The sequence below is a fragment of the Opisthocomus hoazin genome, chromosome 10 (assembly GCF_030867145.1).
Source record: "Opisthocomus hoazin isolate bOpiHoa1 chromosome 10, bOpiHoa1.hap1, whole genome shotgun sequence".
Classification (NCBI taxonomy): domain Eukaryota; kingdom Metazoa; phylum Chordata; class Aves; order Opisthocomiformes; family Opisthocomidae; genus Opisthocomus; species Opisthocomus hoazin.
The window spans coordinates 31,337,947-31,359,384 of record NC_134423.1 but is presented as its reverse complement, the minus strand read 5'-3'; the positions used below and the strand labels follow the sequence as shown (position 1 = coordinate 31,359,384).

General features: G+C 55.8%; 1 protein-coding gene across 2 annotated transcripts in view; it reads left to right on the top strand.

The window, feature by feature from the left end:
* Positions 1-21,233, top strand: part of ITGA11 (integrin subunit alpha 11) — a 52,925-nt gene extending 31,692 nt beyond the window's left edge. The window contains exons 11-30 of one of the 2 annotated variants that reach the window (XM_075432044.1): positions 342-486; positions 2,214-2,362; positions 2,591-2,731; positions 3,672-3,875; positions 4,348-4,478; positions 5,134-5,300; positions 7,688-7,830; positions 8,926-9,036; positions 9,269-9,354; positions 10,925-11,132; positions 12,835-12,933; positions 14,589-14,665; positions 15,866-15,955; positions 17,229-17,319; positions 17,435-17,548; positions 18,092-18,178; positions 18,397-18,507; positions 18,916-19,011; positions 19,266-19,379; positions 20,270-21,233. In XM_075432044.1, the coding sequence (XP_075288159.1) occupies positions 342-486; positions 2,214-2,362; positions 2,591-2,731; positions 3,672-3,875; positions 4,348-4,478; positions 5,134-5,300; positions 7,688-7,830; positions 8,926-9,036; positions 9,269-9,354; positions 10,925-11,132; positions 12,835-12,933; positions 14,589-14,665; positions 15,866-15,955; positions 17,229-17,319; positions 17,435-17,548; positions 18,092-18,178; positions 18,397-18,507; positions 18,916-19,011; positions 19,266-19,379; positions 20,270-20,341 (2,436 nt within the window). In that variant the 3' untranslated portion in view covers positions 20,342-21,233. Of the gene's footprint in view, positions 1-341; positions 487-2,213; positions 2,363-2,590; positions 2,732-3,671; positions 3,876-4,347; positions 4,479-5,133; positions 5,301-7,687; positions 7,831-8,925; positions 9,037-9,268; positions 9,355-10,924; positions 11,133-12,834; positions 12,934-14,588; positions 14,666-15,865; positions 15,956-16,271; positions 16,416-17,228; positions 17,320-17,434; positions 17,549-18,091; positions 18,179-18,396; positions 18,508-18,915; positions 19,012-19,265; positions 19,380-20,269 lie in introns of those variants that run through there. The other variant, XM_075432045.1, reaches the window with a different exon arrangement.
* The last annotated feature ends 205 nt before the right edge of the window (positions 21,234-21,438 follow it).

Here is a 21,438-nt window from a genome sequence, read left to right as displayed (position 1 = left end):
TCCACGTGTGCTTTGGAGAACGATTTGCTCGATTATTTTATCTTCTTTTCTTTTTTAATTTTTTTTCTTTTCCGTTTGAGAGATTCCTCCCCTTTTCTGTAAAATGTGCGATTCCTGGCGGGGACCGTTTGCTGGTCTTGCTCTTCTGCACTCTGCAGCCTCCAATAACTGTATAGTCTAGGAGTTTGGCTTTTAGAGAACCCCCCATAGGTGTTCTCACGCAAAACCAGCCCATCGGGTCCCCTTGCCCACCTCAGCCTCAGCATGAATTGACTTTGCCCGTGTAGGGAATTGTCTCCACTTGGCAAGAAATACCCTCAAACCACCCCTGCTCTCCGCAGGACGGGATCTTGCTGGGAGCTGTGGGTGCCTACGACTGGAACGGAGCCGTCCTGAAGGAAACCAGCAGCGGGAAGGTCATTCCCCTGCGGGAATCCTATCTCCAGGAGTTCCCGGAGGAGCTGAAAAATCACGGAGCGTATTTAGGTGAGGAAGCTGAAGGAGGCTCTGCTGTCAGGGCTGAATTCATGATTCTACGCTTAATAATAGGAAGCATAACATATTTTTCAAATGACTAACAGCAGCCAGCGCTCCCAGCATAGGCAGTGCCATGGCCGGCTGTTTGCGAGCTCCCGTCGGCACAAGACGTGTGTTGCCCCGTGCTCAGGGATGCAGAGTACGTGAGCATCCTCCCTTGGGAAGGGTCCAGCATCGACCACGGCTTGCAGCACAAAACTGATGTAAATGCAGAAGCAGCTCAGACACCGGGTCATCTACAGCGCTTACTGGAAAAGCACTGATGAAATTTCACTCCCAGGGAGGAAATACCTGCTGGGTTAATCCATTCCATGTGTGGCCGTTGAAGCCCCGGAGTAAAAATATCAGCCTGGGTTGCAAAACGAAGCCTGTCTCCGGAGACGTGCGTGCCAGGCTGAGCTGCCCCGCGGCAGGGAGCGGGGTGGGATGCTGCGGGGCTCTTCCCTCTGCCAGCGACACGAGCAGCCCCTGGACACACGGTTCATCTCTTGGGGGGACAGCGGAGCGTCCCCCGGGCTTGGCTGCAAGTGCCTGGAGCGGGGACGGCCGCGGCTGTGCAAGGGGTGCCCGTGACAGTATGTGGGAGCTCAGCTGGGCTCTTTCCCATCACCTGGAGTAAGAAATCCAGAAATATGAAGGAAACGCTGGTGCATCCTGCTGCAGGGCAGCCCGGCTCGCCCAGCACCGGGACCTGGGGGTTTCAAGGCTGATGGTCAGCTCAGGAATATCCCCCCAGGAGGGGAATATTTAGGGAGACAGAGACCCCAGGTAAGGTGAATACCCTGGGAAAGCAGTCTGTAAGCCCTCACAATCCCTGGAGATCCTCAAAACTCGACTGGATGTGACTCTGAGGGATCTGATCCAGCTTCACTGATGGCTGTGATTTGAGTTTCTAGTAATTTAAGCACAATTTAAAATCGACTGTGAAAGTGCAGGAACCTGGAACTGGGTTTGAAAAATGGGATTTTGCAAGCCCAGCGTTTTATTCCTACATAAGCCCATCTGCAACCGCAGGCAAGTGCCACAGCCTGGCGCGCAACATGGTGTCGATGATCCCAGCGTGGAAAAACACCCGTCTGGCTAGGAAAGAGGGATTGTTCGGGGTCATTTGCTCATGCAGGGTGATTTCCATAAGGACTCGTGAGCAAGGGTCTTGATGGATTCATGGCTTTTATCAGACTGTGAATGTTGACACCAAGCATCAGCAAAGTCCTCCACGCTCGGATTGGGACGCGGTGTTGCCGGGGTCTCGCAGGAGCCGCGCAGCGGGCGCCCAGCCTCCCGGCGTGCACGCACCTCGCTCGTGTTTGCTTAGCTTGATGCGAGCCGCGAGGTGAAACGCTTCTCAGGCCGGGAACCAACTCGCCTGCGGTGAGAGAAGGGTTTCGCACGGGGTTTGACGGCTGCGTTCGGCGGTGCCAAAACTCTTAGCACGGCTGAGTTGCTCGGTGCAGGTAGGACCTGAGCAGGCAGCTCAAAGCCCAAGGTCAGAGCACTGGGGTTTATTTGAATGACTTTATCTTTGAAGAAATCTGGGTTTCCAGCTTCTCCATCTGGGACGTGGCCAGACTTGTGTCAGCAGCTGGGGGCTAATGGGAAGCAGATCTCCAGGCAGCGGCTGGGAGCAGGCAGGGAGCTGCTGGGCTGTGCTCACCCCGCACCCACCCCGCTTCCAGGTTACACCGTCTCCTCCGTCATCTCCACCAAGCACGAGCGGATTTACGTCGCGGGAGCGCCCAGGTTCAACCACACTGGGAAAGTCATCATTTTCAGCATGCACAACAACCGAAACCTCACCATCCACCAGGCGCTGAAGGGAGAGCAGGTAACGCTGGGGATGCTGCATGGATTTTTCCGTCTGAGGGGATGCTCCTCCATCGATCCTTCCCCTTCCAGTTTGCAAACTGTTACGTTTACACGGCTCAGAAGCGTAACGTGTTCATGGGAAGCTGGGGATGGGGCTCGGAATGTCCCCGTGGTCCCAGTTGGGGAGAGTGGAGGTGGCCCTGCACGCCAGGAGCATCGCTCCCATCCCCTCCTCTGCCTCCTCCAGATCGGCTCCTACTACGGCAGCGAGATCAACTCCCTCGACGTCAACGGCGACGGCGTCACCGATGTTTTGCTGGTGGGAGCCCCCATGTACTTCAGCGAGGGCAGGGAGCGGGGGAAGGTCTACGTCTACACCCTGAGAGAGGTACATGGCAGCACCACGGGGCGAGCGGGGGGTCCCGCAAGGGCCGGGGCGTTTGGGGGCTAGCATGGGAACCGTGTCCCCTCCTGTCACCTCCCCGGGGTGGCTCCAGCTTCCCTCAGACATCACGGGGCACGGCAGCCCGGCTGCCGCGAGACTCGAGGAGGGTTTGTCTGTGTTCCCTGTTTATAAACAAGCTCAGGGGGGTTTGCTCGCTGCCAGCCAAGGGAGTCCAGCCCGCGCCGGAGCCGAGCTGCCTCGTCTCGAGGCTTCGCTGCTCCCGGCCGGGCGAGCTTCCCAGCCCCGAGGAGGCGATGCACGGGGTGCAAGGTGGGGGTCTTCGAAACGTGGGTGTCTCTCCGGTGAAACAGTCCCCTTTCGCTTTGCTTTCCCCAAAACCAAGGGCACCCTCCTGCCCGGGGTCATGGGGAGCAGCAAGGTCGGTCCCTCCACCATCAACCACTTCAGGGCACAGACGGGACGTGCCAACCCCGTCCCCTTCCCTGGCAGCGTTCCGGGGCAGGACCAGTTTTCCTGCCGCCCTCAAGTCTGGATGAAAATGCAGTTTCTGAGCCAAATCCACCAGGCTCCGGGGGCGTGCGGGGCAGCGAGCACGTCACTCTCCGTATCCAAGGCTGCAGAGCCTGCCTGGAGCAGCGGGAGTCCCCACATCTAAAGCACAATTTTTTATGCATTTATTTATGTAGGTTGCTATAAAAGGCAGGCAAAGCAGGCATGGGGCTGGTGTGGGGCTCATCCTTCCCCAAGGATGTGCTGAGCAGAAAGTCCCACAGCCCCAGGATGGCTCTCACCTCTTTCCTTAAATTGCTTGCACATCCCTGCACCGTTTTCTTGCCTTTGAGGGCTTTCACCCCTTGCCAGGCTTGCTGCTGATGTTTTTTGAGGGTTTTTTTTTGCCTTTTCTCTTCGGCTGGCCCGACAGAACCGCTTCGTTTCCAGTGGTGCCCTCACCGATCTGCAGAGCTACCAGAACTCCCGCTTCGGCTCCTGCATCGCCGCTGTGCCCGACCTCAACCAGGACTCCTACAACGACCTTGTCGTCGGGGCACCTTTGGAGGACGAGCACCAAGGAGCAATATACATCTTCCTTGGCTTTGAAGAGACTGTCCTGAAGAAGTACAAGCAGGTACAGCTCCCATGTGCTTCAGTTGTCCTTGTCCTTCATCAGAATAAATGTCATTTGTGCCCATTTTAAGGACTGATAGAGCACAATAAATTCACGCGCAGGACTGCGTTGTTAATCATTATTGCTGGATATTTTCTCTTGTGAGGGGTCCAGGACAAAGCAAACATAGGGGATGGAAAACTTGCTTGAAATTAGGGGCAATGCTTAGCACTCGGTGCAATGGATTGCAATAGATAAAACATTCCTCACACTTGTGAGAAATTGTAATTACTCAGAGTAAATTCAGCAGAAGTCTCTGGATGGTGTCTCTGAAGACAAACCGCTCTCATTCCCTGGAAAATTAATTTCGGTGCAGTCGGTTGGAAAGGGGCATCTTCAGTAGCATGGTGGAGGTCGGCTTGGCCAACCCCTCCTTCGCAGGCAGGGATGCTCCCTCTGGAAACCAGCCCGGATTCTCCCCTTTGCTTTTCAGCGGATAGCAGCGGCGGACCTCGCGCCAGGCCTGATGTATTTCGGATGCAGCATCCATGGACAGCTGGACCTGAACGAAGACGGGCTCGTAGACTTGGCTGTCGGCTCTCTGGGGAACGCCGTGCTGTTGTGGTTAGCTGTATCTCACTTGGCACTCCCCTCTGCCCGAAGCTCGTTGCAATAAGCTGACATTTTTCTCAGGAAAACTGATCTCCCAACAATCTGGCTCATCTTTCCACAATAACGACCCCCTGTCTGGTAGGGCCGTGGGATTTCAATGCAGCTGGGCCCTAGAAGGACTTCAGAGCTGGTTTTGCATTGAATTTCATCATTAGTTCCCCAAGAGTTTCAAACCAGCTGATTCATTTGTGGTGATTTGCCCAGGCTCCCTCTGGTCTTCTTTAATACAAACAATTTAATATTTGCAAATATTGATTAACGTTGGGAAAGTCCCTTGAAGCTGTTAGGATGGAGGGTAGCCATGCCCAGCAGAGATGGGTCACCCTGGGGTCTGCCTTTGAAAGTGCTATGGGCACACAGGGGACCAAATCTTGCTCTTGGTGCTGAGCTACTTCACCAGCACAAGCTGAAGGCAAAAATGTACGAGAGATATTGTTCTTCAGATGAGCTGTGGTGGCCTTTGGTCTTCCTCAGCACCTTCTTGATGTTGGGGAAAAAGGGTGAAAATGGGTGAAAAGGGTGAACCCGGAGGCTTTTGGAGGCTGCTGCAGATATCTGCGGGCATCCCGTGCCCCAGAACATCTCCCAACCGTTTCTCGCACTGCAGGTCCCGCAGCGTGGTCCAGATCAATGCCAGCATCCGCTTCGAGCCCTCCAAAATCAACATCTTCACCAAGGACTGCAAGCGGAATGGGAAGGATGCCACCTGCATGTCGGCCTTCATCTGCTTCACCGCCGTCTTCCCCTCGGCTCACTTCCAGACGGCCAGCGTGGGTAAGCGGCGCGGCTGCTCGCGCGACAAAAACCCCAATTCATGCGTTGTTTAGGTCTCCAGCCCTGAGGGAGCACTCAGCATCTGCCAAGGGAGGCCATCCAGGAGCTTGGTGTGTCTGGAGGAGTGCACATTGCCATCCGCCACATCCCTTTTTACCCACAAATTTGTCCCTATCCTGGCTGCTGTAGCAGGGACGGTGGCTCTGCCATTACGCAGTGCCAAGAAACACTCCAGGGATACAACCTTATCCATGTTTAACCTCGTCTCTCACCTACGCCCTGGGGCCAAGCTCTCCTGAGGCTCATCTTCACAGAATCACAGAATCACAGAATGGTAGGGGTTGGAAGGGACCTCTGTGGGTCATCTAGTCCAACCCTCCTGCCAAAGCAGGGTCACCTACAGCAGGCTGTAGAGGACCTTGTCCAGGTGGGTCTGGAATATCTCCAGAGAAGGAGACTCCACAACCTCCCTGGGCAGCCTGTTCCAGTGCTCCGTCACCCTCAGAGGGAAGAAGTTCTTCCTCGGGTTCAGCTGGAGCTTCCTCTGCTTCAGTTTGTGCCCGTTGCCCCTTGTCCTGTCACTGGGCACTACTGAAAAGAGCTTCGCCCCAATCTTGCCATGGTCCATGTGACGGGGATGTCACCACCACCCCACCAGCCAGCGGGACGGGAGAGGACGTGCCTGGACCCTGTCCTGCAGAGCTCCTCCATCCTCCCCACTGCAGCAGCAGGACACATCTGCGGACCATATGTGCATGTTTCCCTAACGTCCCGGGGAATCTCTGTGAAGTTCTTGGCCAGCTCTGCTACTAAACCCTCGCATGCTGCTGTGACCCCGAGTCTACCCGGCGGGTGCCCATGACTCAGCTGGAGCGGGGGGAAGTGAGAGCAGCTCGGGCCCCTGCAACCCGGCAGCAAACGCTCTCGAAGGGAAATCAGGTCCCAAGCAAAGCCAAAGCAAAAAATCCCATTCCCTAGAGCGAGAATTTTTATTTCTCCTGTCAAATGCAGTGTTTTCCTCCTAACCACTGTCATCGCAGAGCTTGCAGGAAAAATGCTGAGTGGGGCTTCCTTTATTTATTTAATTTCACACTGATTTCTACCCAGAAGAGCCACCCCGTGGACGGTGCCTGCTGAGGGCTGACGGTTGCTCTTTGCTTGCGCACGTTTTGTATCGTGTGGGTGCAGTGGGTGCAAATCCCCCCCTGCTTGGCACCAGGCTGGGGACCTTTGGTTTCTTTTTGACAACGCTGCAGGGAAAAAATGATGCCCAGTAAAGCATCTAGGAGAGTGCTCTGGGGTACAACACCTCCAGAGCTGGCACCTGCCAGCACGTGAATATATGAGGCTGGTGGTTATGTGTCCCGCACAGGAATTACTCGGTGTTTTGTAGTAACACTTTTTTAAAGTTCCTCATTTGACCTGGAGAGTGGATCCTTGACCAAAAGAAATGTCTGTTAGAAACAGGCAGTGACAACTAGAGACCAATTTGCCCAATTTTCTCAGTTTTCCCTTAGCGTGCTCCCTGCCATGCTCCTCCCCACGGGGCAGAATCACAGCATGGTCAGGGTTGGAAGGGACCTCTGTGGGTCACCCAGCCCAAGCCCCTGCCCAAGCAGGGGCACCCACAGCAGGCTGCACAGCACCGTGTCCAGGCAGGGCTTGAATATCTCCAGAGAAGGAGACTCCACAGCCTCCCTGGGCAGCCTGGGCCAGGGCTCCGGCACCCTCAGAGGGAAGAAGTTCTTCCTCGGGTTCAGCTGGAGCTTCGTCGGCTTCAGTTTGTGCCCGTTGCCCCTTGTCCTGTCGCTGGGCACCACTGGAAAGAGTCTGGCCCCGTCCTCCTGACCCCCACCCTGCAGATATTTAGAGGCATTTTGAAGGTCCCCTCGCAGCCTTCTCTTCTCCAGGCTGAACAAACCCAGCTCCCTCAGCCTCTCCTTGTAGGAGAGATGCTCCAGTCCCCTCCTCATCCTCGCAGCCCTGCGCTGGACTCTCTCCAGCAGCTCCTCATCTTTCTGGAACTGGGGAGCCCAGCACTGGACACAGCACTGCAGATGGGGCCTCACCAGGGCAGAGCAGAGGGGGAGGAGAACCTCCCTCGCCCTGCTGCCCACACTCCTCGTGATGCACCCCAGGATCCCATTTGCCTTCTTGGCAGCCAGGGCACACTGCTGGCTCATGGTCACCCTGTCGTCCCCCAGCACACCCAGGTCCCTCTCCGCAAAGCTGCTCTCCAGCAGGTCAGCCCCAGCCTGTACTGGTGCCCGGGGTTGTTCCTCCCCAGGTGCAGGTTTGGGTGTGTAACAGCCCATTTTTGACCCAGTGTTGCCATACAGTCAGCTTAGCCCCAGGGAGAAGCCCTGACGGCGCTGCTCTCCTTCCAGCGCTGCGGTACAATGCCACCATCGACGAGCGCAGGTACACGCCGCGGGCTCACCTGGACGAGAGCGGAGAGCGGCACACGCAGAAGGGGCTGACGCTGCTCGCCGGGCGGGAGCACTGCGACAGGCTCCAGTTCCACGTCTTGGTGAGTGGGAAGGAGGAGAAGGCTGGGGTCTCCTCCTCTGCCAGCCCTGGGGAGAGGGGGGAGATGCTCTCCACCTGGTGCAAAACAGCGATGCACTGGGATGCGGTCAGAGGAGCCTCGATGGCATCGTGGGCCGGGAAACGAGCCCGGTGCCTGCGCCGGATTTCTTCGGGCTGGGTTTGATGTGATCAGGGACGGAGCTGCCGGCACGCAGCAGCTGCTGGGTCCCCGAGCGCTGACTTCATCGCAGCCCCAGCTTGCACCACGCTCCTTTCCACGAGCCGCTAGCCGTGCCCTCAGGGAGGGCGTGCACTCCTGACGCCTGGGTCAGGCTGGTCCTCCTGCTCCAAAATTGGTGAAAACTCTTTTTTTTTTTTCTTTTTCCATTGGGGAACCAAATGCCTCCATGCCAGTCCCCAGTGCTGTCACCCTCCGCACCCCTCTGACCATCAGGGTCCCCCTCCCCGGGTGCAGGAGCTGGCAAACCCTCTGCATCACTCGTAGGGAACAGCTGATGCACAAACCTGGCCAAAATCGAGCATTCCCAGTGAATGATGAGAATATTGCGGAGGCCAGGGAAGGCTGAGCTGCCAGACTGGCCCAGCCCTAAGCCCTGGCCTGAACTGCCATGAACTTCTCGGAAACTCGAGCCTGAAGCTCGAGATGGAGCTTGTGATTTAGCCCAAGAAGGACCTCGCTTCAGAGCATCTACCTGCACCCCGCACGGCTGGGGCAATGCATGGGAAGGGCTCATAGAGCTGCAGAAAAGGCACGGCTTTGTTACCAGCCAGATGAGCCCCAGGTAAGGGTTACAGGACAGCTCGGTCCCCCCCAGGAGCCTGGCTTGGGGTCACCCCCCCTAGAGCATCCATCTTTTGAAGCCAGCATCTCGAGGGTGCACCACTGAGCTGGGGTTGTCCCTGTCCCTAGGTAAGGGCTAGCTGGAGAGGCAGGGTGATTACACACGGAGTATATTAGATTGCAGAGCTCTTGTTTCAGAAAACGCCTGCAGTTCTGCCTTCTCTTGCTCTCTGACACTGCCCTGCCACAAGCAGGAGCCTTGTCCTTCCCAACGATGCTTTCTGTCCGCTGCAGGACACAGCTGACTACGTGAAGCCGGTGACCTTCTCCATCGACTACGAGCTGGAGCACCCTGAGAACGGCCCCATGCTGGACGACGGCTGGCCCACCTCGCTCAAGGTCTCGGTAGGTAGCAGCACCCACCTCCCAGGGTGCCTGTTACCGGGCACTTGGCCAGCAGATTTATCCCTGGTTATAACATTTGTGTCTCTATCTTGGAGCAGTAATCCCTGGTCCCTCCTGTGATAGCAGTGTGTTTGCATTCGCTGCAGCCTGGGGTCACCACCTGTGTCCCTGTTCCTTGGAGTCCAATGTGGGGCTCAAAGCATCACCGAGCTGCTCTTGTTGTCCCCCTCAGGTCCCTTTCTGGAACGGCTGCAATGAGGATGAGCACTGCGTCCCTGATCTGGTCCTGGAGGCCAGAAGCGATGTGCCCAGTGCCATGTGAGTAGGTCGCTCAGAGCATCCTCCCAACCAGTATCAAAAACTGCGGAGGGGCTCCAAAACCCAGCCCCAACCCATCGGTTGGCATCGCAGCTGGTCCTTTATCCAACACCACCACGAGGTTCATCCAACACCACCATGAGGTTCTTCTCAGCACCTCTGCTCGCAGCGGTTCTCTGAGCCTTTGCCTGCTCCCTGCCTGGAAGGAATGGGTGGTTTTTCAGGGAACCCACAAAGCAACTAATATTTGATGCCATGGTGATGAGCCCCAGGGAGACAAATCAGTAAATAACAGGGGGCAATAAATGCAAGGCTGGCATTACACACTTGGCCACTACAGGCTTGACTCACACAGCAGAAATAATTATACGTTGCATCTGATCACTTGGAGAGCTTTTAAAGGTTATCTAGGAGCACAGGAGGCTGAACCTCCACCTCCCATCAATGGCAGTGGGCTCTGGACCAAGCTCATGGCCAGCAACCTGGGGATTACTTATATCCCATAATTCAGCATTTATTGCTTTGTGTCTCCTGTAAAGCTCCTGGTCCTGAGGCTGCGACCCAGGGCATGACCAGTCCTGCCTGGGCTGCGCTGCGGGAGGTTGAAGAGAGCTGTAGGTAGGAGATTATTTATGGGTCTCAGTGGCTGGAGTCCTGCACATAACCACGGGCAGACGCTGTGGTCTACCAGGGTGCCAGCTCTCTTACCCTGTTCCTCCTGAAGCCTGAGGAACTTTCCTGATGGCATCAGTGGGAACTGGATCATGCCCTACAAAAGCAACTGGCATGGAGGTGATTTCTGCTGAGAAAACCACTTTCGAGGTGACTTGGAATAGAGCTGTTTTTTCAACCAGTGCCCTGGCTGCTCCGCCGTTAGAGGCAGAAAGTGGCTCTGAAGGTGGCACCACCCTACATTTTCCTTTCCTTTTTTATTTTGCGTAAAGAAAATCAATGCCCAAAAACCCTTGAAGTCTGCAAAAGCACACGCTGCCATCGCAGAGTCTGTGCTGGTCAGCTTGCTGGGAGGGAGATCTCAGCCAGGATTTAGTTGTGTCAAGGGAGGTTCAGGTTGGATATTGGGGAAAATGTCTTTACTGGCAGAGTGGTCAGGCATTGGCCCAGGCTGCCCAGGGCAGTGGGGCAGTCCCCATCCCTGGAGGGGTTCAAACACCGTGTGGATGTGGCACTTGGGGACATGGTTTAGCAGGCATGGTGGGGCTGGGGTGATGGCTGGACCTGTTGATCTTAGAGGTCTTTTCCAACCTTAATGATGCTATGAAACTAAATGCCAGCTTTACCCTGTGCTAACGGTACAGGATCTATTTTTCACTTATGTCCCAGCTGTATGAGGAGCTCCTAGAGAAAGCTAGGCACTGTCAGCCAAAAATCACAAGCAAAATGAGGGTCCACAGGAGGAATCTGTGATCCTTCCTTCTGTAGCAGCACCACAGAGAGCGAGCAGGGATTTGCTTGCACTCTCATACGCAGGGTGCATAGAAAAATCCCGGGGCTGGGTCTGGGCAGGGTGCTGCAGGCAGAGCTCGCGGGCACCGCTGCCTTCCTCCCGCAGGGATTTCTGCCGGCGGGCGCTGCGGAGGGCACCGCCGGACTGCTCGGCCTTCAGCCTCTCCTTCGACGCCTCCGTCTTCGTCATCGAGAGCAGCAGGAGGAGGGTGGCCGTGGAGGCGGCGCTGGAGAACCGGGGTGAAAATGCCTACAGCACAGTCCTCAACATCTCCTTCTCCAGAAACCTCCAGTTTGCCAGCCTGATCCCCAAGGTAAGGCTGCCCAGGGCTTTCCAGAAGCGCTTCGAATCCCGGCCGATGAGAAAGCCGCGTACCAAACCAGAGCCCAAAAATGTCTCCGTCCCTCATAAATCAGACATTTTTATGGGCTGAGTTTCTAAGCACTTACAGCCCGTTCAGCTCTTTATTTTGGAAATACAAAAATGTTTCAATTTTAAGAGCTTGAAAGAAGGTCAAATGGAGCTGAAATTATTTCCCACTTTATTTTTCTACTCCAATAGTTTAAAAATACTTGCTGCACGTGGCCAAGTTCCTGTCAAGGATGAATTTTTGCAGCTGAGATATAACTCCTGGAAGACAGAACTCCCGGCTGGTAATGGGAACGTGGCCCCAGCTCAGCATCCAGCCGGGTGATGCCACTTCTCTATGACTGTGCCCTGGATGAGCCCGTCATGCCCCATCCACTCCCACCCTCCCCAGCACCTCAACCCCCACCCCTCGCTTGGTCTCAGCACGACTCTTCCCTTTTCCCAGCGAGGTTTGGGAAATATGCTGATGCTGCTGAGCCCTCCCTCATCCCCCCAATGACTTCATACCCACCCGCAGATCCCATGGCCCGCGTTTGTTTTTCTGTAAGCCATGCCAAGTGAAAATTGTGGGGCACGTTGCCCACAAAATAAGAAAAAATGCATTTTCTGAGAGATTACTCCAAATTAAGTGAGGGGAAAAACCCTACCATGCTCGGTAACAGAAAGCACCATGCAGCAGTGGTTGTGGGAAATGTTTGTAGCTGGTTATAGAAGTAGCACTGCTAAGGAGTTCCTGGCTGCCGCTCCTTAGAAATCAGCAAATTGCCAACCGAAGGGGGTGGATATTTGTGTCAGAGGCTGTACAGAGACCCGGATAAAAAGTAGCTGTGGCCTCAGAGAGTCCATATTCTCAGCAGATGAGTGGGAGAAAGCATCAGGCTGTAGCTGATGGCTGTCAAGGTGTTATGCCTATGGCCGGTGCTAGGATGTTTCAGCTCCTGGGTAGGACTTGTCCAGTGGCAGTACCTCGAACCAAAACCCTTGTGGGGTCTAACACAGGGCCAAAAACTGGAATAGCTCATCGTCTCATGGTGGGGCTGGACACCTACGTACAACCAGGCTACAACCTCTCGTAGAGTTGCTACAGCTTGGCAGCAGAGGAGGCAGAGCAGGGTTGGTGTCCCATCCCTCCGCAGCCTGTGCTTGGGCTTTGCGATGGGCAGGAGCTTCCGCAGCCCAGCTGGTGAGCTGGAAGGTGTTCAAGCAGCAGGAATGTAATTGTTCAGACAAGAAAATTAAATATTACTCCTTTGCTGGAGGCCATGCAGAATAATAGCTCATGTTATCTCTTGATGCTTCCCTGTGACTCTGCATGACAGAAAAATATTCTTCTTCCCATCTATAGTGCCAAGAATAATTGGGTTCATTCATTCACCGCTTGTTATTAAATTTCTAAAGAGGGTTTGAATCAGAAAGCTGGAAGTGAGTTGCTAGAAATGCCCCCTCCCGGAGTGGCCCTAGAAGTTCAGCCTCATGGGATGGATTCCCAGCCTGCAGCGAGCGGGGTGGGTTGGCTGGTTTGGTTGGGTGCTTTTTCCAAAATCTAAAGCCCCTTTTGAGCCCCATGGATGTGTTTGGTGCTGTCACAAAGAGCCAGGCCATGGGACTCGTGCCTGCTGTAATGGACATGCTGCGTCCCGTTTTAGGATGACACGGACATCAACATCGACTGCATGACCGAAGACAAGCACCCCAACAAGAAAGTGTGCAACGTCAGCTACCCGTTCTTCCGAGCCAAGGCCAAGGTAAAGCTATTCCCTCCCACGCAAGCAAGGACAGGAGCCCTCTGCCCCCAGCACAGCCACGGAGCCGCTTTCATCCATCTTCGGGCTGGGCAGCTTTGAATGGGATTTCTAAAGACAAACCCTTGGTTTCTTCCAAGGTGTTCAAAAAAACGTGTAGATATTTCACTTCGGGACATGGTTTAGCAGGCACAGTGGTGTTGGGTTGATGGTTGGACTTGATCTTTCCTGCAAGAGTGGTCAGGCCTTGGCCCAGGCTGCCCAGGGCAGTGGGGGAGTCCCCATCCTTGGAGGGGTTCAAACACCGTGTGGATGTGGCACTTGAGGACATGGTTTAGCAGGCGTGGGGGTGTTGGGGTGACGGCTGGACTTGATGATCTTAGAGGTCTTTTCCAACCTTCATGGTTCTGTGATTCTATTCCCTTTCTCTGACCGTTGCTGGTGTTTGAAAGGTGCCTTAGGGGAGCCGGGATGGTTAGGACCCTGCCTTGATGCTAGGAGAGCACCAATATCAAACCCAGCTCCTTTGAGTCAAAGAATTTGACTCCAGTCCTTTGGAATAATTTAATGTTGTCTTCAACCCACTGACGGTAACTTCACCAAGCTCCTTCCTCACAGACGAGGCACCCTTCCTTGCCTCAGAGGTTTTCCTCACTCTGAACCCGCAGGGTCTCTCTGGACCCTCCTCAAGCCCACCCAAGCCCCCTTTGGGCTGGTGGCATCCTCCAGACTGCCACTTGCAGCAGTTCCCAGCACTGGGCATAAGCCCAGGTCCAGCGAGCACCACTTTTTAAATGCCTTAAAACCCTTTACGTGCAGCATTAAGGTAGGGAAGGAAAAGTGAGGAGGTGCCATGGGCATCGCTCGTCGAGGCCGCTCTCTGCAGCCACCTCGTGAAGTCCCACCTGCCCATCCTGCACCCCGTGGGAAAACAGCCCAAGACGAGCGGGATCCAAAGGGAAAAACCTTTCCAGCTGCCACATCCGTCTGAAGCCTTTCCTTGTCAGGAGCCTGATAATGACAGACGAGCTCCAGGCACCTCGCTAGGCTTTAAAACTCCCAAAAAAGCCCTCTCAGATGCCTGTGGCCGCACACGAGAGCGCGGCAGCCCCGACTCCCCATGACCTATGGGGGCTGAGAATGCATCTGCGTGGCATCAGGTAGTCCGGGTCCTGCCAAAACAAAGACAAGCTGGAAATGGAAATTTGGCCCAAGAGCAGCGGGAGCTTTAATATTATACTCAGCTGTGCAGTCCCAGACAGTTTGAGGTCATTGCCACAGCTCCTGCAGATGTGACATTTATCACATTTTATTGTTGTTGGCCTCCCTCCGGCTGCCTTCCCCCGCCAGCCGACCCCGTGCCGCAGATGGGAGCGAGCGGCCTCTCGCTGCAGATCCCCCTGGGGGTTTCTCTTCCGAAGGGGGGCTGCTTGCTTCTCCAACCTCAGAGCAAAAAAAATAAATGCAGCGTGCGGGGCTGAGGGCAAATCCTGCCAATCCCCGGCGTGGCCTCTTCTCTGCCCAAAGCCCGGCAGCATCTCCTGGTGGGATCAGGGGGATGCTCTCACCCGCAGAGCCCCCGCATCGCTCCTGGCCAGCACCCAGGGGGGTTTTGTCCCCCTCTGATGTTTTCTCCAACCTGTTTCCAACCTCCACAGGTAGCTTTTCGCCTGGATTTTGAATTCAGCAAGTCGATTTTCCTCGAAAGCATGGAGATCTACTTGGTCACCAGCAGGTGAGTGGTCGCTTTCTCCCTGGCGCGCGTTCGCGAGGTCGATGGGACGGTGCCTGCTTGCCTTGGGCTTCCTTCTTCCATGGCCGTAGGTGATGCTGGAGGCCTTACTCGGGGAATAACCACAATGAAACCTGATTGCCAGGGTTTATTACAGAGTGCGCAGCCCTGTATTCACAAACTAGGCTATTTTTATTTATCTACTGTGTCTTGTTCTGGGCTCCCCAGTTCAAGAAAGATGAAGAGCTACTGGAGAGAGTCCAGCGGAGGGCTACAAGGATGGTGAGGGGACTGGAGCATCTCTCCTACGAGGAGAGGTTGAGGGAACTGGGCTTGTTCAGCCTGGAGAAGAGAAGGCTGCGAGGGGACCTTATCAATGCCTACAAATATCTGAAGGGTGGGGGTCAGGAGGATGGGGCCAAGCTCTTTTCAGTGGTGCCCAGCGACAGGACAAGGGGCAATGGGCACAAACTGAAGCAGAGGAAGCTCCAGCTGAACCCGAGGAAGAACTTCTTCCCTCTGAGGGTGACGGAGCCCTGGCCCAGGCTGCCCAGGGAGGCTATGGAGTCTCCTTCTCTGGAGATATTCCAGCCCCGCCTGGCCGCGGTGCTGTGCAGCCTGCTCTGGGTGACCCTGCTTGGGCAGGGGGTTGGGCTGGGTGACCCACAGAGGTCCCTTCCAACCGCTACTATTCTGTGATTCTGTGATTCTGTGACCTGTATTTTTATATCCATCATTTTTCTGTATATACGGAGGCTGAGCAGTCGCTGCCAGGCTCCGCGCTGAGCAGAGAGGGTCTCAGCCTCTGCTGCTTCCTTACCCATCTTCACAACCGCAAATACTCCCAGCAAAAAACATCTCCTAACAGCTTTGCAGAGCTCTCCTCGTTCCCTTCCCCTGCACAGGTGAAGTTTTCAGGCAGCTGAGTGAAATCTGGGTAGGGTTCCTCCATCAGAGCAGCCGAGGATCCGCGCTGCTGGGGCTGCTGTGCCGCTTTAAGGCTGCTGGGTGGGCAACCTCTCTGCACGTGATCTACTGGGCTAATAAAAGCGACAGAATAAAATTGCTTCTTCTTACACTTTGGCCAAAAAGCAAAAGTTCAGCCCTGCCCCCACCTGCTTCCTACGACCCCCCCCCCAAAAAAAAAGACCAGCGGGAAGCCGGCTCCCCCCTCACCCCCCGCTTGCCCCGCTGCTCTTTCAGCGACAGCGAGGAGAAGGAGAGCACCAAGGAGGACAACTTTGCCCACCTGAATTTTCAGCTGAAGTACGAAGCCGACCTGCTCTTCACCAGGTGAGGGGTCTGGAAGGAGACACAGCTTTTGGGGGGGCATGGCTTGCTGGGCGTCCTTTGGGAAAACTCATGTTGGCCCCATGGGAGCTGCATTCAAGCAGAGCCCGGTGCAAATTGAGCTTTAATTTGGGGAATTAGTTTAGAAAAGGGGCTGAAGAAACCATAAAATCAGGGGCATCCCGCTCAGCTGGTCCTTATAAAAATCAACATCAAGGAGCAACGAGGTGCTGTGCTTTCATGACGCTTAAATGAAAAAGTGTTATTAAAGAGGTGCGAGGGAAACTTTTTTTTGAAGGGGAAAAAATACTTCTCGTAGGTAATAATGTTCATAACATGTGTTACGAGCCAGCGTCTGGGCCGGCAGCCATCCCCACTAAAAACCGTCTCACCAGCAGCTCAGCTGAGGGATGTGCGTGGAAGGGTTTGGGCATCGACGGTAACTAAAGCAGAGAGCATCCTTGGTCCAAGGAGAGCGGGGAGCTAAGGCACAGATGATAATTTATTAACCTGATTACAAGAAAATAAAACACTTGGACCCCAGAAGCACATTCCCTGGCGCTGCTTGCTGTAATTCTTAGCAGATTTTTGAGACCTTCAGTCATTTTTTTTTTACACTAGAGGCAGTGGAGCACTGAAAATAAAACCATTTTAACACTTATGATTTATGGGGAGAGGGAGGATTCTCAATAGAACAAATGTCAGAGTCGCCCTTACAGGACAAGGGAGAACTCGGAGGGAAAGTAAAAGCACAAAAAAAGTCAGATTTGGGTATGGTAGGGGGGAAAAAAGGAGGAAACCAATTTCAAAGAGTTGAGGGGGCTTTGGGCCACGTCCCCTGTGTCGTGTCACCGGCGAGCGTGCAGCCCGTCACCGGCGCTCCCGGCCGGGCCCCCACGAGCACCCGTCGCGTGCTCCTGGCTCCTTCCCCTCCTCCCCAGCTGAGAAACAGAGCTGTGATTTCACCTCCTCGGACTTGTACCTGACACTGCAGCCGCCGATCAGGGCCTCGGATGTCCCTGTCGTGTTAAAAAGGCGAGAAAAATTCGACAAAGAAAGGGAAAACACTGCAGGAGCAGAATAGCGTGAAAAACTCCCGTCTTTTTCCGCATGGGTTGGAGCCAGGTGATGGTTTCCATCCAAAACGGGGCCAGGAAGACCGAAAGTCCTCTCCGTGGGGAATCTGCCCGCGGAGGGGCTGGGGCTGCCCAGCCCGGTGCTGGGGGCTGCAGCGCGTTGCAGAGCTCCTCTCATGACTTGTCCTTCTTCACGACAGGGCATCGAGCCTGGACTACTACGAAATCAGGTCAAACAGCTCCCTGGAGAGATATGACAGCATCGGCCCCCCCTTCCATTGCACCTTCAGGGTAAGGAGGGGGGTTCTAAACAGGCTGGGGACCCCTCAGGTGCCATCCCGGAGGTGGGATGTGCCACGGTCACCCTGCTCGCCCCCGTCCCCATCCCCGTCCTCTGCCCTCGCAGCTGCAGAACCTGGGCTTCTTCCCCGTGGAGGGGGTGACCATCAAGCTCACCATCCCCGTGGCCACCCGGGCGGGCAACCGCCTCCTGCTCCTGACCGAGTTCGTGATGGACCAGGTAGGAGGGGGTTTCATCCCCATCAAGCACACGTGGGTCCCTTCTGCGCCGGGGTGGGGATGGAGACACCCCACAGCGGGTCACCCCAGCGTTTCACGAAGCCCTCCATGCTCACACCTGCACGGATGGTCTTGGCTTCTCCTTTTTGCATTCTCTTGGCTGGAAACATGGAAAACGGTAGCGGCCAAAGGATTTAATCCAAATATTTCTCCGAGCTGGACCTCCCTCCAGTAAGCAATGAATTCTTGAGGGTCTTGAACGCATTCGCTGTGCCTGGGGCGAACCGGAGGCGTGAGTGACCGTGAAGTGAGGAGAGGGCTGGGAGCGGACACGGGGCATCCCGAACCTCCCGCTGCCCCTGCAGCCGTGCGGGATGCACGACGGGAAGAGCCCAGCGCGAGAGTCGGCATGTCAAGGGCTGGGTTTGGCCCTGGGGTGGGGGGTTCTGGGGTCTGCTGCTTCCACCAGGATGGGTGCTGAGCATGGGGCAGGACGCGGGGACGTGTGGTCCTGATGCTCGGAGCCCATCGGCTTCTCCCGCAGGAGAACACGACCTGCAGCATCTGGGGGAACACCACCGACTACCGGAGGACACCGGCCGAGGAGGACCTCTCCCGCACCCCCCACCTGGTACGAGCCTCCCTGGGCCCAATCCTGGCCCCGGGCAGCCACCGAACCAGGGAGCAAGCCCCCGGGATGGGGGTGCCCCATGGCCACGGGGGGAGGACGGCTGCATGGCCCCTCTGCCGGGGTTTGGACCTCGGTCTGTGCCGGGGGAGAAGCCCACGAGGGGATTTATCCCCTTCTCAGCAGCGACGCTCCCACGCCACAAACTTCTCCCCTTGCAGAACCACAGCAACTCCGACGTCGTTTCCATCGACTGCGATGTGAAATTAGCCCCCAACGAGGAGATGAACTTGCACTTGCGTGGCCATCTGTGGATGAAGTCTCTGAAAGCAGTAAGCGCTCCCAAAGCAGGCACTTGGCTTTTCAGGAGAAATCCCCCGAAGGAGCCCTCGCACCACTAAAACGTGGGGGATTTTACGCCCCCCTTCCTGCAACTTCCTTCCCTCCCAGGGAGCCCAGGCGTGCGTGGGGTGATTTTTGTTTTTGAATGCTACTTGTTCTGCCAGCATCTGCATCCAACACCCCACCCAGCACCGTGTCATGGGGAATTCAGTCCTGACCAGTGCAATTTAGCCCCACTCCCTACTCGACCTGCATCATCCCCCCCCCAGATGCAGCCCACAGCATCCCCAGCGCGGATGCAGAGTCGGGTCGGGGAGCAAAGCCGGTGGGGGGCACCCAGCCGGGGCGATGGGTCCTCTCCCGTGGCCGGTGCTCACGCCCAGCATCTCTTTGCGCAGCTGAAGTTCAAGTCACTGAAGCTCACCACGAACGCCGCTCTCCAGCGACGCTTCGGGAGCCCCTTTGTCTTCCGCGAGGAGGACCCCAGCCGTCAGGTGAGTCCCCCCGGGCAGGGCGGTCACCCACGGACCCCGCAGCGTCCGGGATGCTCAACATCCCGCTATGGCCGGAGCCAGGCTGCTCCAGTCCCGGCATCGCAGGATTTTCCAGGGAAAACCTGCACCAAATCACCACCATCGTCCCAAGGGAGGGGATGCTCAGCACCCCCACCATCACCCCATCCCCTCCATCCCCTCCCCACCCAGCTCTGGCACCCAGCAGGGTACTTTGATGTTTTTTTTCCTCGCAGATAACGTTTGAAATCTCCAAGCCGGAGGAGTCACAGATCCCCATCTGGATCATCCTGGGGAGCACGCTGGGAGGTCTCCTGCTCCTGGCCCTGCTCGTCCTCGCTCTCTGGAAGGTGAGAAGCCCTTCAGGCGTACGTGTCGGGGGCTCGGTGGAGAACAGCAGTGTGCCCTGGGTGCCAAGAAGGCAAATGGGATCCTGGGGTGCATGAGGAGGAGCGTGGCCAGCAGGGCGAGGGAGGTTCTCCTCCCCCTCTGCTCTGCCCTGGGGAGGCCCCATCTGCAGTGCTGTGTCCAGTGCTGGGCTTCCCAGTTCCAGAAAGATGAGGAGCTACTGGAGAGAGTCCAGCAGAGGGCTACGAGGATGGTGAGGGGACTGGAAAATCTCTCCTACGAGGAGAGGCTGAGGGAGCTGGGCTTGTTCAGCCTGGAGAAGAGAAGGCTGCAAGGGGACCTTAGAAATGCCTCTAAATATCTGCAGGGTGGGGGTCAGGAGGACGGGGCCAGACTCTTCTCAGTGGTGCCCAGCGACAGGACAAGGGGCAATGGGCACAAACTGAAGCAGAGGAAGCTCCAGCTGAACCCGAGGAAGAACTTCTTCCCTCTGAGGGTGACGGAGCCCTGGCCCAGGCTGCCCAGGGAGGCTGTGGAGTCTCCTTCTCTGGAGATATTCCAGCCCCGCCTGGCCGCGGTGCTGTGCAGCCTGCTGTGGGTGCCCCTGCTTGGGCAGGGGGTTGGGCTGGGTGACCCACAGAGGGCCCTGCCAACCCCGAACATTCTGTGAGTCTGTGTGAACCCCATGCATGGAGAGACCCCCTGGCCCCTCAGCTCCACATCTGCAGCCCCACAAACCCCTCGGCACAGAAAGCTCCTCTACCCTCCTTCCACTTCCATATTATTTATATTCGGGGTCTAAACCTCCTGGAAATATCCCGTTAAAAGAAAGACTCTTCCCAACAACCAGCTGAAGTAACGGCGTGGTTTTCCTTCTCTTTAATTCCCACAGCTCGGATTTTTTAAAAGCGGGAGCCGCAGGCGAGCGGCGGAGCGGGAAGGGAGCACCCCGGGGCTGGAGTGATGCTGCCGGGGCCAGCGGTCCCCCTCCTCGTGCCCTCTGCCAGCCCCTCGCCGGTCACGGAGCAGAGGTTCACCTCGACGCCGAGGGATGTGGGTGCTGAGCTCGGGCTTGCATCGAGACGAGAGTCCGCCCCTTTGCGTGAAATCACCTAAACAGGTCCGAAAGCCAAAAAAAAAATATATATATATACCTGTACATGTCCCCAAAATCCCCAACCCCTACTTGTGGCCCCGTGCCACAGCGAGAGGAGCTTCAAACTGGGTTTGCAAGGAGGCGGCAGCGGCGCGGGGACAGAGGGGCCACCGAAGCAACGCGCCCCGTAACCTGGGGCAAACTACGGGGCTGCAAAAAACAATCTTTTAAAAGAGAATATCCTTAAAAAAATGAGGATTGCTCGTTCCTGTGGCTGAGCTGTAGCAACCCCCCGGGCTTTGCTGGCCGCGGGTCTCCAACGGCGTTGAATTCGTTAACCGGAGCGATTGGGTGGAGATTTTAATTTGCCTTCTTAATGCACTGAATACAAACGACAGCAAATCAAAGCACCTTAATGCAGATCTCCAGCGTCCAGCTGTACATACTTCTTTTAGAAATATTTACCTGTTTAAGCAAAGGAGAAAAGAAAAATTTCAAAAGATTTTTTTTTTTTTTAAAAAAAAAAAAACCCTCCAGAACCAGTTTGCGGCGTTTTCAACAAACTGAGCGGCCGCGAAGAGCTTGTGCCCAGCAAGGGGCCGCCCGCGTACGAGAACTGTACGTGCCTGGCGCCACGCGAAACCGGGCGGTCGGTGCTGTTTGACAAAAATCTTTCTTTTTGCATATCAGAATTATTTATGCTAATATTAATTTTATGGACGAAAAGAAAGCGTTATGTCCGCCGGATGTGTAATGAAGTTTGTTAAATACTGTCCTAGTATTTTTTAAGGATTAAAGACACAGTATTTTAAAAATGAGCAGCCTCTCCTCCCATCCTGTGCGAGCCCCCTTCCCCGCTCGGCTGGGCACGGGCGGGGGCTGCTCCCACCCCTCTGCGGCACAGCGGAGGAGGACGGGGCTCGGACTTTTTCCTCCACTTATTTACGGTGGGACACGAGGTTTTT